This window comes from Neomonachus schauinslandi, chromosome 1 (genome assembly GCF_002201575.2).
Source record: "Neomonachus schauinslandi chromosome 1, ASM220157v2, whole genome shotgun sequence".
Classification (NCBI taxonomy): domain Eukaryota; kingdom Metazoa; phylum Chordata; class Mammalia; order Carnivora; family Phocidae; genus Neomonachus; species Neomonachus schauinslandi.
Window position 1 is genome coordinate 117,489,486 of NC_058403.1, and position 18,468 is coordinate 117,507,953.

An 18,468-nucleotide genomic window follows, 5' to 3' on the forward strand; every position below is an offset into this window, starting at 1 on the left:
CTTTATTTTCTCTTTTACTGGGTAACTCATCATAGTCATAAGAAAGTAAGTAATCAAAGTAAAGAGTGAATTATTCGTTTGTGTAATCTAGGTTTGGTTCAAAGCTATTATGTAGTCTTTTGTAAGTTAAGGGAAACTTGTATTTCTTACCAGGAAGGATTTCTTTTAGATAAGTAGATTCTTTATTTGATCTGAATAAAATTTTTCTCCAGGTCTAAAGGTTTTAGAATGAAATCCCTTTCCCAAGAATTACTAAAAATGACGTATGTATATGAATGAAGAGATGGAAATTATTTTCTTAAGATTTTACTTATTTATTTTTGAGGGGGGGGAGCACACTCGGGCACGAGCAAGGGGGGAGGGGCAGAGGGAGAAGCAGACTCCCCGCTGAGCAGGGAGCCCGATGCAAGACTTGATCCCAGTACCCTGGGATCGTGACTTGAGCCGAAGGCAGACGCTTAACCGACTTAGCCACCCAGGTGCCCGGAAATTATTTTTTAAAGCTGCTTTTAATTGGGGTATAGTTTACCACTTTAATGGTAGCTCTATAGGGAATCCAGACCTTCTGAAATGGTTTCTGAAATCATTAACTGATAAGGTGTATCTCTCTGTGTTCTTTATATAGGAGACCTCGGAGAGTACAGATCTTCAGACAACTCTTCAATTATCCATGAAAGCAATTCAACATGAAAATGTAGATGTTCGTATTCATGCTCTTACGAGTTTGAAGGAAACTTTGTATAAAAATCAGGTATACTAAGATCCTAAGATATAATTACAAGGTATAGAAAAGAAAGATGTTTAAAGAAGTTTAAAGAAAGTTTAAAGTTTAGTTTAAAGAAAAGATGATAGGTTAGCGTATTTGGTTGAGATTCAGTGGGTTCAATGAAAGAAGTAATTTTTATTTTACCGAGATTGTCAGACCTGACTTAGAATCACTAATCCATGAGATACTCTCTGAGGCTGAATACCAGGGATGTGCAGAGTTTTGTTGTTGTTTTGAAGGGTCATGATTTGACAGTTACGTTTTAGGTTATTGCATCTTCCCCAGTGAGGGCGTATGTGTGCAACAGCAGTGGTTCATGTGTCTTCTCATATACTTTCCTATAGATATCTATCATATAAAATCTCAGTAATGTTGCCATTTTACATTTTGACTGAATTAACTTTTAGTTTTAATGAAACTAAATTTTTTAATTTTACTTTTTCATGATGCCAGTGAACTTTATTCTTTTCTTTGGCAACATACTATAGATTAGTTCTAACCTTGATGACAGTGAGAACTGGTATTTAAAATACTCGATCACTGTAAAGCTATAAAATAGAAAAAAATTATCTGAGGTATTTGTTTTTGCATGTCAAGAACTTATATGACAAGCTCTGAAAGTGAAAAGACCCTCATGAGTTACCACAGGTGAGGAGCCTTGAATCTCCTTAAGTATAAGTTTTATGCTCTCCTAACTCTGAATCTACATTATCAATCTTACAGCCTCATTCCCTGCCCTCCACTTACTTCAGTGAAACTACTGTGTGCTTACCCTTGCCCCAAACAAACCTCTACCTGGATTTCAGTAACTTAGAGGGCTTCTAGCTTTTTATATTAATAAAGGGATTTATGAATAGCGAAGGATCTTTCCTCTTGGCCTAGAGGTTTCCTAGGTTAGGTTATTTCTAAGCAGATGATATGATTCTGGCCTAATTTAAGGAAACTTTATATTGATCATTACCTCTTAGATATAAATGGCTAAATCTGAGAATTTAAGGAGATTGCTTATATTCGTAGGGAAAAGCCACAATGGCCCAACTTTGTCACAAAAGAAAAATCACATCTGGTAATACCCTGAGAAGCCTTCCTTCAATGTGAAGCCCCAGTGCTAATAGATTAGCTAGGCAGAGTAAGAAGGTAAGTGTACTTGCAGGAGTCTTGAAGGTCAGATAGAGTCTGAATAAGATGTGATGGCCACAGATTGTTATAGGATATTTTAAAGTAAGGTTTAATCTAGTTTAGAATCAATATATAACTGGATAAATTTACTTTAGGTGAGTAAGAAGAAACCAAAGACAATGGCTTGGAGGTGTCAGGGAAATTAAGAAAAGAAGGGAAGACATCCAGAGACACATGTCTTCCCAGGTATATCCCCACAGATACTGGCCTAAAACACCTCACAAAAAGAGAGAAGGAAATGTTTTGTTTTTTTCCAAGTATGACAAGAAGGTAACGTCAGTGTTGAAAGCAATCAGTTAAGTTCTAGAATAGCAGTGTCCAAAAGAATTTTCGGTGAAGATGGAAATGTTCTGTACATGCACTGTCCACTTGTAACTGCTAGCCACATGTGGCTCTTTTGAGCACTTAAAATGTGTGATTAAAGAACTGAATATTTAATTTTATTTAATTTTGTTTAATTTAAATTTAAATAGCTTCATGTGGATAGTGGCTATGATAATGGACATTGCAGCTCTAGAATATGGCTGAACCTATAGCAATACGAGAGCAAGAAACTGATGTAAGAAAACAGGGTTAGAAGTCAGAGTCTTTGTAGTGAATGCTGTGAGAGTCCATGAAAGAACAAATGCAAAAGATACTCTTTTAAAAGTTCAGATCTTAACCAGAGGGAGAGGAAAAGATACTTCATGAGTACGTTGAAAGGAGGTGTTTTAAATAATTAGATCTAAAGTTGTGGTATAACTGGCTAAAGAAATAATTGGGTATAAGGTAGTGACGAAGTAAACTCTAAAAGATGGTGTGACAGTTAATAAGATGATGCTACTGTAGCCTTAGATACTTGACTATTTTGATGGACTGATCCTGCAAAAGCCCTGTTCTAATGGGGAGCCCCCAGAGGGTCATTGACATTAAAGAAATGACAGTTTATACTCCTTACTTTTAAGGAGGCATCTACATTTTTGAAGGATAAAAATGACACCGAAGGTCAGTGGATAGCAAGAAGTTTTTATTTCTGTGTCAGAAAAATCAGGCTATAGATCAAACTGAGCAACTATATAATCTCTTTCTGAAAATTGATCCTACTCATGTTGAGGTGAATGTCTATGGTAAAATCCCAGTAGGACAGGGCGTTTGTATTGAGGCCAAAATAAACTTTGCTGCTAATGCAGAATTCCAGTAAAAAAACATATTTGCTAATGATTACAAATCTGAGAATGAGCCCATTGAAAATAAAGCTGCTAGAGACCTCCAAGTTATACTAGGATAATGTTGGAAGCCTAAATCTGAATCTCTACATACCCTCCAAAGCATAGAGAGCAACAAGGAGAGCAAGTAAATCCACATATAATTCATACCTTCAGTATAACTGTGAGACTGCGAATACTATGAACTTCAGATTACGTATAAGCAGTGGAGCTATCTGGAGCTCATGTCACAAGTTTATGTTAAGAGCGGTTAGATTCTGAGAAGACTATATGAAAAAGAAGAGAGTGGAGTGGAGGAACCAAGGATAATGAAGCAAAGATAAAATCAACAAAGATGGTCCCACTCAAAAAGTAGGTCCAGGATGTGGCACATCAGAGCTCTGGCTACAAGGAAGGTACTTTAAAGTGTACAGATCCTAAGGTTGTAGTCTCTGAAAATCATTATGTCTGGGGAGAACTGAAAGAATAGGAGGATGGGGACATTCTTTGGAGACTTAATTGTAAACGTAAAGAAGAAAGTAAGAGAGTTTTAAGGTTCCTGTAGAAATAAAAAGAAATCTATAAGATCACAGATGTGCCAGATTCTCCCCCTACTCTCCTTCCCCAAAAGCTACTTATGAAAAAACTATATTTCACTAGGCTGACAGAAGAGAGTATTCATGAAATAGGAATCTTGCAAGCCACTATAAAGCCCTTACTATTACTGCATACAGCTATTATAGAGGGTCTACAGTATAAATAAAAAAATATATTCTATACATATAAGGTTTTTGTAAGACAAAAAAAAATGAAAATCAAATCTTTTGGTTGATATCAGTTCCTCCCTCAATGCTAACCCATTAAGCAGAAGAAAACTAGACTTAGCACTACAGCCTGAATTAAATATTTCAAACAGTCGTTTGCAGATACGAAAAGAAAATTAAATGAAAAATTTAAAAAGCAAAAGAAATGGACAAAAACCAAAAAGATGTGAAATAAGAGGTGACTGAATTCAGAAAAGAAAAACTTAAGAAATGAAGATTAAACTATAAGGACCACAGGAGAGGATATATTTGTTTTTTGTTTTGTTTTTGTTTAAAGATTTTATTTATTTGACAGAGAGAGCACAAGTAGGGGAGCAGCAGCAGAGGGAGAGGGAGAAGCAGGCTCCCCGCTGAGCAGGGAGCCCGATGCGGGGCTCGATCCCAGGACTCCGGGATCATGACCTGAGCCGAAGGCAGACGCTTAAGCACTGAGCCACCCAGGTGCCCCGAGAGGATATATTTGACTATTAGTAAGGAGCACTGAGGAAAGGCAAAAAAATAACCAAGAGAATGAAAAAGTTTAAAAAAGGAGTGAATAGGATCAAAAAAGTGGTTGAAATGGAAGGTTTTCAGATTTCACATACACTAAATTAGAGTCTCTGAAGAAGAAAAATAAAACAATAGAACAGAATTAATATTTAGAACTATAAGAAAACTTTCTGAAAGAAAAAGGCCTAAATCTACATGTTGAAATGACCCAATTGTGTACCTGAGAAAATTGACCTCAGAATAGTCAAGTCTGATAAATACCTTAGACTTTAATAATAAATTTTCAGGACCTACAGGCAAAAATGTTTTTTGAAAAATCCTTAGAAGAATATGATAAGTAGGTTAGACTCAGACTTCTCAACATAGTAGCTGAGAGGGTAGCGCATTTTTTAAAATGTCAAGGGCATAAAGTATGAGTAAAGAATGAGTCAAGCTATCCGTAGACTAACACAGGTAAGAAACACAGTTGTAAACATACAAGAATTGAAGGAATACTGTTTGTATAAGCAAAACCTTCCTAAGAGATATATTAGAGAACGGCTTCAGGTAATCAAGAGAAGACTGGGGAGACTTTGGCAGAAGGACTGATGTTTACTGTTCATATATAATTATAGAATTAAGACTAAAGCAACATTGAGAACAAAGATGGGGGAATTACATAATGAATGTTAAATATTCTAATAAAGTAGAAATAATGTAATTTTTTTAAATGGGAGAAGAGAAACAGTGAGATATAAATAAAATAAGCCCAGTAATTGTTGCATAGGCAAAAACTGGGAGCCAAGATACACCCTTTCAAGCTGGTAAAACAGTTACATAAGGTTAAATAAGAAAAAAGGACTGGAAACGTTAAAAAAGGTATTAGTATAGAGGATGCCTTTAGAACAAAAGTACCAACTTTCTGCCGTACTAAAATAATTTTTAAAGCAAATAAAATACACCAGAGGAAAAATACAGTTATTATAATACATACAGTATTGTAAAAAATATGACAGAATTGAGGCCGAAGATATCAGTCATATTAATAAATGTGAGAGACCTTAAAAGAAAAGAATTTATAATTTGACTTACAATGCAAAAACAAACTCTATGCTATATGTAGTACATACATCTAAAAAGAGTAATTTAGGAACGCTAAAAATAAAGAGATGAACAAATTTATAACCAGTAAGTGGAAATAATAAGAAAGCAGGAATTCGCATTCTGCCACTAGATGGTAAAGAATTGAAACCAAAAAAGCATTAAATATGACAGAAAAAGGGCACTTCATAATGCTAAAAGCCATAATTCATGAAGAAGATACAAAATTCACAAAGAAGATACATTATAAATACATATGTATATATTCTCCTGAATGAGCAGTCCAAGGAGACAGAAGGTAGATTAGTGGTTTCCTGTGGCTGGGAGGATGGGGGAAATGGGGAGTGACCACTAAGAGGTACAGTTACCTTTTGGGTGATAAAAATGTTCTGGAATGGGGCGCCTGGGTGGCTCATTTGGGTTGAGCGGCTGACTCTTGATTTCAGCTTAAGTCATGATCTCGAAGTCCTGGGATTGAGGCCCCCCCCCATTCACTGGGGAGTCAGCTTCAGGATTCTCTCTCCTCTGCCCCTCCTCACTCGCTCTCTCTCTCTCTCTAAAATAAATAAATCTTCAAAAAATTGTTCTGGAATTAGAAGTAATGGTTGCGCTTGTACTACACCTTGTAAATATACTAAATATTGATTTATATACTTTAAAAGAGTGAATTTATAGTATGTGAACTAAATTTCAACAAAGCACAGCAAGAAAGTAATAAAAAATAAAAGTAGAAATTAATGATACAGAGAACAAAAAAAATTAAAAATCCAGTTCTTTGGAAAACATTAGCAAAATAGATAAATATCTAACCTAATGAAGAACAAAAAGAGAGCACAAATTTGTAAATAGGAAATGACAAGACAGAAATAACCATTGAAACAAAGGAAATATTTTTTAAAATGACAAACTACTTTGTACCCTTCTGTGCAAATACATTTGCAAACTTGGATATTTTCCCTGGAAAATACAGTTTGTCAAAATTGACTCCAGAAGAAAGACTAATTTCTTTGGAGAATTAGAGAATATTATAAAAGAATTACCTCTAGAGGAAAGCACCAGGCCCAGTGATTTCACAGGGGGATTTTTACGAAATCTTCAAAAACCAGATAGTCCAAATGCTGTTTTAAATTGTTTTGGAGCATAGAAAATGCAGGAAAACATCCAGTTTTTTTTGAGGACTATTATGTAACAATGTTCACTAAACTCCATGAGTTTAGTGCTATCACAAAACAAATTAAATTTCATTATCCACTTACAAATACCGATACGAAAAATTCTAAGTGAAATATTATCAAACAATTCAGTTTCACATTAAGAAAATAATACCATGACCAACTGTAATTTATTCCAGGATTGCAAGGATGGTTCTTATTTAGCAATTCATTAATAAAATTCACTATATTCATATATCTAAGGAGGAAAATCATACCATTATTTCCATAGATGCCGAAAAAGCCTTTGACAAACTATAACATCCACTTGAGATAAAAACAACCAAGAAAATAAGAATTGATTGATACTACCTTAATACATATATGTGTATGTGTATGTATATATTTGTATACATGCATGCATACATACATACATACACATAATGGGAAAATAAGATGCATTCCCACTAAAGCAAGCTTACTCATTATCTCCACTACAATTTAACATTCAGCTGAAAGTATCACCCAATGACTTTAGATAAGCATAAGCAGTCAGAATCATAAGAATTGGGGAAAATGTAAAAGAATTTTTTTTTTTAAAGATTTATTTATTTATTTGACAGAGACATAGCGAGAGAGGGAACACAAGCAGGGGGAGGGGGAGAGGGAGAAGCAGGCTTCCTGCCGAGCAGGGAGCCTGATGCGGGGCTCTATCCCAGGACCCCGGGATCATGATGTGAGCCGAAGGCAGACGCTTAACGACTGAGCCACCCAGGCGCCCCGTAAAAGAATTTTTTAAAAAAGATTTTTAAATTTATTTTTGAAAGGGGGGGGAGATCGAGTGGGGGAGGGCAGAGGGAGAAGCAGACCCTGCTGAGTAGAGAGCTCGATGTGGGGCTTGATCCCAGGACCCTGGACCTGAGCCAAAGGCAGATGCTTAACTGGCTGAGCCACCCAGGTGCCCCTGTAAAAGAATTTCTATTGGTAGATGATAGGCTAATATACTTGAAAAACTATAGAGAGTTATCAATAAAACTAACTCAGATAACAGGCTAATTCAGTAAGATAGGAGGATATAAAGTCAACATATAAAAAATAATTTTCATATAATAAGCAATAACCAGGTAGAAGATTTGTTGGAAAACCCAACTTACAATAGCAACAGAAGAAGATAATATATTTAGGAATAAGCATAATGAGAGATGTATAAACCAATAAAGAAAAACCTTGAAACACTCCAGAAAGACACAAAAATGTAGTAGATTTAAACAAATGGAAAGCATCCTGTATTTATCTGGTAGGTTGCCTTAGTATTACAAAGATTTCAGTTCTCTCTAGATTATTTTATAAATTTAATGATATCCCAAAGGAATGCCAAGAACTTGCTTGTTTTTTTAACTACAAAAGTTCATACTAATGTTCATATGGGAAAATAAACATATAAAAACAGCTAAGAAGGGGCGCCTGGGTGGCTCAGTTGTTAAGCATCTGCCTTGGACTCAGGTCATGATCCCAGGGTCCTGGGATCGAGCCTCTCATTGAGCTCCCTGCTCAGCGGGAAGCCTGCTTCTCCCTCTCCCACTCCCCCTGTTTGTGTTCCTGCTCTTACTGTCTCTCTCTGTCAAATAAATCTTTAAAAAAAAAAAAAAAAGCTAAGAAAAGTCAGGGAGGAAAAAAGCAACTATGAGCATTTAGTATCCCTACTAGATAGTAACATACTCTATAGGCTCTGTAATTATAACAGTGTGATTCTGGTGCATGAATAAACAGACCAGTGAGAAAGAATAGAAAGTTCAAGCATAGACCTTTATGTATATAGACTTCTAGGATATGATAAAAATCATATTTCAAATAATTAGAGCAAAGAAATTTGTTTTGACAAGTGATCAGGCATTTGGAAAATGATAAAATTGGGTCCATATGTTAAAAAACCTTTTTAAATAGAGGCATTGAACACACATTCATTTTTGGAACTCAGTATTTTTGCTGAAAAATGAAACTTTAATTTGTCTAACCTAGAAGTCAAAACATTTTTAAATACACAGGAGGGGCGCCTGGGTGACTCAGTCATTAGGCGTCTGCCTTCGGCTCAGGTCATGATCCCAGGCTCCTGGGATCAAGCCCCAGGCTCCTTGCTCAGCGGGAAGCCTGCTTCTCCCTCTTCCACTCCCTCTGCTTGTGTTCCCTCTCTTGCTGTGTCTCTGTCAAATAAATAAAATCTTTAAATAAATAAATAAATACATACATAGGAGGTAAGTATATTTTTAAATTACCTTTCATTTAGTGTTTCATAACGAGTATTGCCTTGAACTAAATTTATCTCTGCCAACTAAAGTGATCTTATATTTTCTAGTTTTAGCATGTGAGTAAATGTTTATAATTTCTTATATTAGTTTTGCTATTTATTGATTATTAGCTCATTTTTAAGTATTTATACCTGAATTAATCTGTAATGTTATTTAAGTGATCGACTGTTAAAGACTCTTAATGAGATAAAATGTCTTTATTTTTCTTTTGAAATGATTACTCTAACTTGAATCATATTTTTAACATGGAGTTTGAGATCCTCATGTGTGCTTTACTTTTGCTTCTTACTTAACAGCGTCTTCATTACAGCATCCTCAGGAGATTGATGAAAAAAGATTACTTAAACCAATGTATTGTTTCCTTATCACCACGGAACCCTTTCCCCTTTATTTTTTTCTCCTACTCTGCTGGTTTCATATACGCTTTTCAGTCGTCTTCTTTTAAATAATAACTATTCCTTGTTGACTTACTTAAGTATCTGTCCTCTATCCTTGAAACGTTACCCTGAGTTCTTTTATCTTCTTGATTGCTTCCTTACCTTGTAAATATATTTGTTATTGTACATACCATATGATATTTTAATTACTTATTTACATGTCTATTTTCCCCTTAGACAGGGAACTTGCTGGGAGAAGTCTATGTCTTACTTGTTTTTGTATACTCATGTAATAATTCTCAGTAACTGCTTAATGGATTAAAGATTAAAACTTTCTAAATGATTATAATCCCACAGAATGTATTATGAACTATATTCTGTGAACTCATCAAAAAAGAGCTGAAAAGACTGCAGATATCAGAATTTAATTTTATCAATGTTTATATCATATATTCCTTAACATTAAGTTAGTTTCTATTTAGGAAAATATACTAGTTTGCTGAAGTTATGTAAAAATTTTCTTTCTACTTTTAGGAAAAACTGATAAAATATGCAACAGATAGTGAAACAGTGGAACCTGTTATCTCACAGTTGGTGACAGTGCTTTTGAAAGGGTGTCAAGATGCAAACTCTCAAGCTCGGTTGCTCTGTGGGGAATGTTTAGGGGAATTGGGGGCAATAGATCCAGGTCGACTAGATTTCTCAACAACTGAAAGCCAAGGAAAAGATTTTACATTTGTGGTAAGTAATGGTAATTTGGAATGACAAGAAGAGTTCTCTGTCCTATTTGAATTTCTATATTTCATTTACAAAGAACTATTCAGGTTATCCTTACTGGCAACATGATCTAAACTAGACAATTTAGGTAACTTCAGAGTTTATTCCTTAATACTATTTGCAGATATCTAGTGCCAAAAACAGTAAAGTTGGAGTCCAGACTAGTGTGCTGTGTTCTTTTTAAAAAGCTTCCCAACCTAATGATGACAAATAGTTAAAACCTAATTAATTATTTAAATATTACTATTTCAACACTATTGCTAAGTGTTTTCATGGGAAACTAATTTCCCAGGGTGTCATAATGGTGAGTATATAGAAAAGTTTCCATGGTCAAATGTGTTTGAGAAATCCTGTAAAACAGAATCAAACAGAACATCTGATGTATCGTTTAATGTATGCACTATGCACATCCAAAAGGAGGGTATGTTAAAATTATTTCTTCAAGTGTCTCAAATGACCAGGCTTCTACAGCATGCAATTTAGGAAATGCTGTATATACAATTTTCTTTTTAAAGGTTAAAAAAAAACAGAAATGAGGGGCACCTGGCTGGCTTAGTCGGAAGATCGTGTGACTCTTGATCTCAGGGTCACATTGAGTGTAGAGATTACTTAAAAATAAAATCTTCAGCAACAACAACAAATCAAAACCAAAAAAAAAAGAAAATTGTTGGAGCTCTGCAGGAGTCGAACGATTCTAATACTCTTTATAAATAGTCTAAAAAGCCTTATGTTTGGTTTCTTGGCTACAGATTATGTTTTAGCCTTGGTACTAAACTTAGTTTAAACCTTAATGTCCTTTCCTTTTCTAAGTTAAATTCACCTAGGTAACTAAGTTAAATTAACCATGTAAGGCACAGTACAGTTTAAAAAAATTTATGCACCTTAGACTTGATTTTTTTCTTTTTCTTTTTTTTTTTTTTTTATTGAGACTGGAGTAGAAGATTCAAGCTTCGCCTTTGGATTATTGATGGAACTAACAAGAGCTTACCTTGCATATGCAGATAATAGCCGGGCTCAAGATTCAGCTGCTTACGCCATTCAGGTAAGAGTATGTATAGTCAGTACTGGCTTTGTGTTACTGAATTCTAGTAAGAAAGTTGTAAATCTGTATGTTGAAACTTATTTTTGCAAACTATCATTATCAAAGTTCATAATGATCATAATATAAGTTCATGATAAAATTTCAGAGTATGGAAGTGTACTCTCTCAACAGATTATTATAGATACTTTGGAAAATTTTCTGTGTATTTAACAAATATATATGTCTTTTCCACCACACAAGGAGGTCATATTACTTATGATGTTCTGTAACTTGATTTTCTTTTGTGTTCAATAGTCTATCTTGGGTAATTTTCCATTTCAGTACATAGGTCTCTAATTCATTCTTTTCAGTTACTTAATATTCAATATGGATGTACCATAATTTGTTTAAGAAATTTATTTAACACATTTAGAATGTGTTCAATGTTTTGCTTTTATAAGAAATGCTTCAGAGAACATACATATATTTCTGAGCACTTGAGTGAATATAGCAATAACATAAACATCTAGAAGTTAAAATATGTCACAGAGCAGTACAGAATTTACATTTGATAAATTTTATCAAAAAAAGTTTCACCAGTTTATACTTCTTTGACATACCGGCCTTTTATCAGAATTTTAAATCTTTGTCAATGTGACAGAGTAAAAAATAGTACCATTTTACTGTAATAGCATTTAATTATGAGAGAGGTATATCATCATCCTTTAATATTTATTGCTTTTTTGGGCAAATTTTCTCTAGATGGATCTTTGCCCATTTTTCTCTTGGTATAGATCTTTTTTATTACTATTTAAGACTTATTTGTGTATAATAGAAATTAACCCTTTGTCAATCATACATGTAATAAATATTTTTCCAGTTTGGCTTTCTTTGCCCTTTTTTTATGATTTTTTTTTCAAAAATTTATTTTAAAAAATTTTCTTTGTTTTGTTAGATATTCAGGTCTGGAATTCATGATGAGTTGTCTCAGTTTCAGATATAAATATGGAGGTATTCATTATAGAGATGGTATTTAAAATTGTGATCCTGGATAAGATGATCAAGAGTGGGAGTACAGGTAAAAAGATTCTAGTAATTGAGCCCTGGACACTGAGAGATCAGTGAGAAAAGCAGAGAATAAGTAAGAAAACTAAGAAGGGGCTGCCAGTAAGGTAGGAGAACGTGGTGTTTCAGAAGACAAGAAAGTGTCTTTAAGGGAGAGTGGAAGAATGAAATAGTAGCTGGGAAGGAAAGAGGAGTGAAGATAGGAGAAATAACAGTATGCTTATATGTTGCTTGGGAACAATTCAGAGAGGAGAATAGATGATGTAGGAAAGAATTGATGTAATACTACTTTTAATAGGCAGAAAGATGTGGAATATAATGTGCAAGTGGAGGGGTAGCCTTAATTAAAAACAAAAGCAATTCATCTGTAGTAAGAGGAGAGAAGGCTGGGTAGGTATGTGGGTAGGAGTTATGGAAGTCTCTTTGGATTGCTTCTGTTCTTTTCAGTGAAATACGAAGCAAGGTCTACAATTGTAGGTATATTAGTCTTTTTTAAGAGTATAAATGGTCCCCCCTAAAAAGAGAGAATTGCTGATCTACTTAAGAGGGTTTTTGTAGCTAGAGTGACTTTGCCAAACATCAAAAAAGCTGGCTTCAAATAAAATTTTATTAGTATTTTGAAGTTAAATGAAAATGGGTTCTGAATATTTCTGTATTTGAACTTTTCATATACTTCCTTTTACTAAAAAATACTAAATATAAAGTATGTATTTTGCTAGACAGTGCTTATATTTATAAATATTCGGAATACATCTATTGCAAATGGTTATGTTCAGTGGAATTGGAAAGAAAGAGTAATTAGGTGATAGAAGATAGAATATCCTAACATATTTGTCTTGTTTTGAATATTAATATTAGAGGCAAAGATTTTTTTCATTTATAAAATCTCAGTTTTATTTTCAGGAAAGTAAAATAAAACCATTTAATTTGGGGGCTTGAATAGTAAAATGGTCTTTAACATTTGCATGTTCTTTTCACAATTTCTTTTTTAAGTAAAACTCTTATCACCAGCGTGGGGCTTGAACTCACAACCCTGAGATCAAGAGTCGTATATTCTACCTGCTGAGCTAGCCAGGAGCCCCTTCTTTTCACAATTTTAAGCTCAGTATTTTATACCTAGAATTTGAGATATTTTGAATTTTTAAAACTATTTTGGATTTGTAGTTGATTTTGTTAATCAAAGAATTATACTGCTGCAAATATAGACAAATCCACTTTTTCCTCCAAATAGCTCTTAATCTTAGATTCCAGTACATATTATATGTATAGAACACAAACTGCGTTCATGTTCAAGTAGTACGTAGTCACAGCTTTATGACCTTAAATAGTCACCTAAATGGTTTTAAGCATTGAAATAGATGTCCTAAGGAAGTTCGCAACCCCAAAATTTTATAATTCTATATATTTAAAAATTATTTTTATCACAATTATGTATAGAATGTTGATGAGCATAAAGATTTATCTGCTTCACTATAGATTTACAAATGTAAAATAATGTATTTGTAGGAGTTACTTTCTATTTATGACTGTAGAGAGATGCAGACTGATGGCCCAGGTCACCAGCTGTGGAGGAGATTTCCTGAGCATGTTCGGGAAATCCTGGAACCTCATCTAAATACTAGGTCTGTAAACTCATTAAAACCATTTTTATAAAATTGTTTTTAACTTTATAAAATTAGTGTCTTTTTTTTTTTTTTTAAAGATTTTATTTATTTGACAGAGAGAAACACAGCGAGAGAGGGAACACAAGCAGAGGGAGGGGGAGAGGGAGAAGCAGGCTTCCCGCTGAGCAGAGAGCCCGATGCGGGGCTCTGGGATCATGACCTGAGCCGAAGGCAGACGCTTAACGACTGAGCCACCCAGGCGCCCCTAATGTCATTTTTTTTAAAGATTTATTTATTTATTTTAGAGAGTGCAAGAGATCGTGCATGTGCGGGAGTCGGGGAGGAGGGGCGGAGGGAGAGAGAATCTTCAAGCAGACTCCCCACGCAGTGCAGAGCCCAGTGTGGGGCCCGATCCCACCACCCATGAGACCATGACTTGAGCCGAAACCAAGAGTCAGACGCTTAACCAACTGAGCCACCCTAGGCGCCTTATAAAATTAATGTTACGTTTGATATAATTTTTTAGCATTAAAAGTATTTTCAGTAGTCTGATATGTATTTTCCACTGTGATGATGCCTATAATCTTGTCAAAATGAAAAGTACAGTCTGCTCATTGGTTAAATTCTATAATTTTAAATATTTAGATGAATTTATTGAAGCCAAAATGATTGATTTTTTTTTTAATTCAGTCAGTGATACTTTGAAAGAATCCACTCTAAATTGAATATGAGTTTAATAAGCTTTTGATAGGCATAATTAATATAGAAATTTAAGAATTTAAAGCTAGTTCCAAAGCCATTAGTAACCCCAACTAGAGATTAGAGATTTCAACCCTCCAACTTCTCTTCATGAAGATATTTTCTCCCTCTTCTTTTTAAAAAAAAAAAAAAAAAGTATATTCTAACCTCTTTTTTAATTTTAATAATTCTGTTAGGACTGATTGAAATCTGGACACCTGGTGGCTCAGTCGATTAAGCATCTGCCTTCGGCTCAGGTCATGATTCCAGAGTCCTGGGATTGAGTCCCCCATCGGGCTCCCTGCTTAGCAGGGAGCCTGCTTTTCCCTCTGCCTGCCGCTCCCCCTGCTTGTGCCTTCTCTTTCTCTCACTCTGTCTGACAAATAAATAAAATCTTTAAAAGAGGGGCGCCTGGGTGGCTCAGTCATTAAGCGTCTGCCTTCAGCTCAGGTCATGATCCCAGGGTCCTGGGATCGAGCCCTGCTTCTCCCTCTCCCACTCTCCGTGCTTGTGTTCCCTCTCTCGCTGTGTCTCTCTGTCAAAAAATAAACTAAAAATCTTAAAAAAAAAAAAAAAATCTTTAAAAGACTGATTGAAATCTATAAAATTATAAAGTATACTTGGTCACGTACTTACTAGATATGTGACCATGGATAAATTACTTTACTTCTTTGAGCTCTGGTATAGTGCCTAGCCTTGTAGTAAGTTCTTTATAAAAGCCCTTAAGTATGCATACCTATTTGCTAGATATCTCTTTATATTTAGAAACCTTTTAAATTTAGAACTTTATGTGTAGAAACAGATGGGCACAGCTGGTAAAAACAATGGAGCAATGGAATGGGTAGAGAATATTAATAAGAGAGTTCTTGAAGTGAAGGACCATGAAGACCACGCTGGTTAAGGAAAGAAGTAATGAAAGGAACATATTACAGATCAGGAGAGTTTAACAGGGTCAAGGGACAGAAGATCTCAGTGATAGAGAGCCAATGTGTTAGCATAACTGGGTGAAAGAACTAGAAATTTAGGAAGGTAGGGCTATAGAGTAAGATACCTAAGTAGTTCATTTTGGAAGTGAAGAAGTTTTTTTGTATTGGCAAGGGAGTCCTGATAAAGAAATAGAGGAAAAAGTCATTGGGAAGTTTTGAGTTTGATTAGTTGGTCCAGCCAGCCATTGAAGTCACTTAGGATGGTAAGACACAGGGAAAAAAGAAAACACAGAAATGTACTAAAGTTATCAGTGAGTTTGATAATCAGCGAGTTTAATAGATACCCATAATTGAGGAGTAGAGAATGGTATGCCTGGGTGGCTTGAACCTCAAAGGAACAAATCTTTCTTATACAAAATGGAGTAGAAAGGATCAGAAAGGAGCACTGAGGAAGAGGAGGAGGCAGACTCAAATCCTTTAAAGTACTTGGGGCATGCAGGATGACTTTCCACCCCACTATTAACAAGGATATAGGAAGAGTAGTGTCTTTAGCCATATTTTAGTAAAGCAAGGCAGTAGTGGGATAGTGGTGAAGGAGTTGATAAAGTTTTTTATATGTTTTATACTGAAGTTCTCAACAGATGGATATATATATATATTTTTTTTAATAAACAAATTTTCAAAATTACAGGTATAAGAGTTCTCAGAAGTCAACAGATTGGTCTGGAGTAAAGAAGCCAATTTACTTAAGTAAATTAGGTAATAACTTTGCAGAATGGTCAGCATCTTGGGCAGGTTATCTTATAACAAAGGTAAGAGAACTCTTCAGAATTAGTTTAATGAACAGAAATTTTAAAGGAAACCAGAACATCTATCTGAATATATAGCACAATAGCAGGCACTGAAATATGTGTGCTGATAGTGATAGAAATTTTTGTAGAAAGTGTTTACTAATAGTAACAATTTCTCTATTGTTACTAGTTTCTGGGTAAGAGGGTAATTATTTTATCAAGCAAATTACTATGGTCTTTGCAAAATATCTATTACATTATGTCTGTTCATTTTCCATTGTGAAATGATACTGTTTAAAAAGTGACCAACTGAGCCACATAGGTGCTCCAAGTTTCTTGTATTTTTATGAACATACTGAAAATATATTATGTGAAATGTAGAATACCATTAAATTAATTACTTCCAGATCTGGAATCTTTGATTTAGTTTAGTTTTTTGTTGTTGTTGTTTTTTAAGTTTTTAAGTGTTGTTTTTTAAGTGTTTATATTTGAGAAGGAAAAAATCTTGAAATTTTAATAAGAGAACAGTAATGTTGGCAAATCTAATGTTAGGTCATAACAATAAAATTTGACTCTAATCCCAAGTAATTTAGTTTTCTATTTCTTTCATTTTTCTCCCGATAGTAATTACTGCTTCTTATTATTAAAAATGTGAGTCTTACACTTAATGTACTGGCCCAGAGTATACATTTTGGTTACTTTACTCATCTCTGTGCTCTGGGAGTTAATACCCTGAATTTAATGTTATCTAACTAAAATATACTGTAATTCGGGAGGTTAATCTGTAACAAAACATGATGCATCCAAAATAACTAAGGGGGAAAGGCCATTTATGTTGAGGTGATTGACATTGCCTTTATGGGTCACAGCAGTTCAGGCATTTTGAAATATTTAGAGTGACCAGAGAGGTGGTGATCTGAAATCCTTTTTGCATGAGTATGCATGCCCCTCTCCATACAAGAATACCCACTCTGCGGGGCGCCTGGGTGGCTCAGTCGGTTAAGCGTCTGCCTTCGGCTCAGGTCATGATCCCAGGGTCCTGGGATCGAGCCCCGCATCGGGCTCCCTGCTCATCGGGAAGCCTGCTTCTCCCTCTCCCACTCCCCCTGCTTGTGTTCCCTCTCTCGCTGTGTCTCTCTCTGTCAAATAAATAAAATCTTTAAAAAAAAAAAAAAAAAGAATACCCACTCTGCAATGATAAATTATCTCGTGTGGTTTTTTGACATTAATCAATAGAGTAAAATGTATAAAATTACTTACTGTCCCTAAACCATTTGGGTTTACAGGTTCGGCATGATCTTGCCAGTAAAATCTTCACCTGCTGTAGCATTATGATGAAACATGATTTCAAGGTGACCATCTATCTTCTTCCACATATTCTAGTGTATGTCTTGTTGGGTTGTAATCAAGAAGATCAGCAGGAGGTGAGAGATACCATTTTATTTGGTTTCTGTTTGTCCAAACATTTGTCCACTAGTAATTAGTATTAGAAAAGCTACATGTTAGGAAATGTAGATCAGTGTATGGCTAGCTGTGTATGTACATGTCTAATTCTTAAAAATCTTTTTAACCTTTTATTTATTGAACAATTATCCAATGCTTAGTGCAGAAAATTAGAAAGTATATATTATATATGCCCCAATATACATAAAACATTTTGAAATAAAGAATACATAAGAAATTACTGATAGTGATTTTTCCTGGTGAATAGTACTGTGGATTAGGATAGGGGAAGGGGAATATTTTAGTTTTTGTTTTACAATATTTTGTAAAAGTTTCCTTTTTTAACCACATACATATAACACTTCTTTTAAAAATGATTATTTTTTTTTTAAGATTTATTTACTTAGAGAGAGAGAAAACAGGATTGGGGAGAGGGGCAGAGAGAGGGCGCCCAACACAGGTCTGAGCACAGAGCCCAATGCAGGGCTCGATCCCACGTCCTTGAGATTATGACCTAAGCCAAAATCAAGAGTTGGATGCTTAACTGACTGAGCCACGTGGTGCCCCCCAAAATGATTATTTTTTATAGCATAAGTAGTGAGAAACCAATTGAGAGTTTTAGAGGGGAGGGGGGTGGGAGGATGGGTTAGCCCAGTGATGGGTATTAAGGAGGGCACTGCATGGAGCACTGGGGGTTGTACGAAAACAATAAATCGTGGATCACTGCATCGAAAACTGGTGATGTAT

General features: G+C 34.9%; 1 protein-coding gene across 2 annotated transcripts in view; it reads left to right on the forward strand.

Annotated features, from left to right (window-relative positions):
- Positions 1 to 18,468, forward strand: part of ATR (ATR serine/threonine kinase) — a 91,361-nt gene that overhangs the window by 29,493 nt on the left and 43,400 nt on the right. For both annotated transcript variants that reach the window (XM_021678730.1, XM_044915331.1), the window contains 6 exons: positions 626 to 751; positions 9,891 to 10,097; positions 11,062 to 11,175; positions 13,726 to 13,841; positions 16,179 to 16,299; positions 17,565 to 17,702. In XM_021678730.1, the coding sequence (XP_021534405.1) occupies positions 626 to 751; positions 9,891 to 10,097; positions 11,062 to 11,175; positions 13,726 to 13,841; positions 16,179 to 16,299; positions 17,565 to 17,702 (822 nt within the window). The remainder of the gene's footprint in view (positions 1 to 625; positions 752 to 9,890; positions 10,098 to 11,061; positions 11,176 to 13,725; positions 13,842 to 16,178; positions 16,300 to 17,564; positions 17,703 to 18,468) is intronic.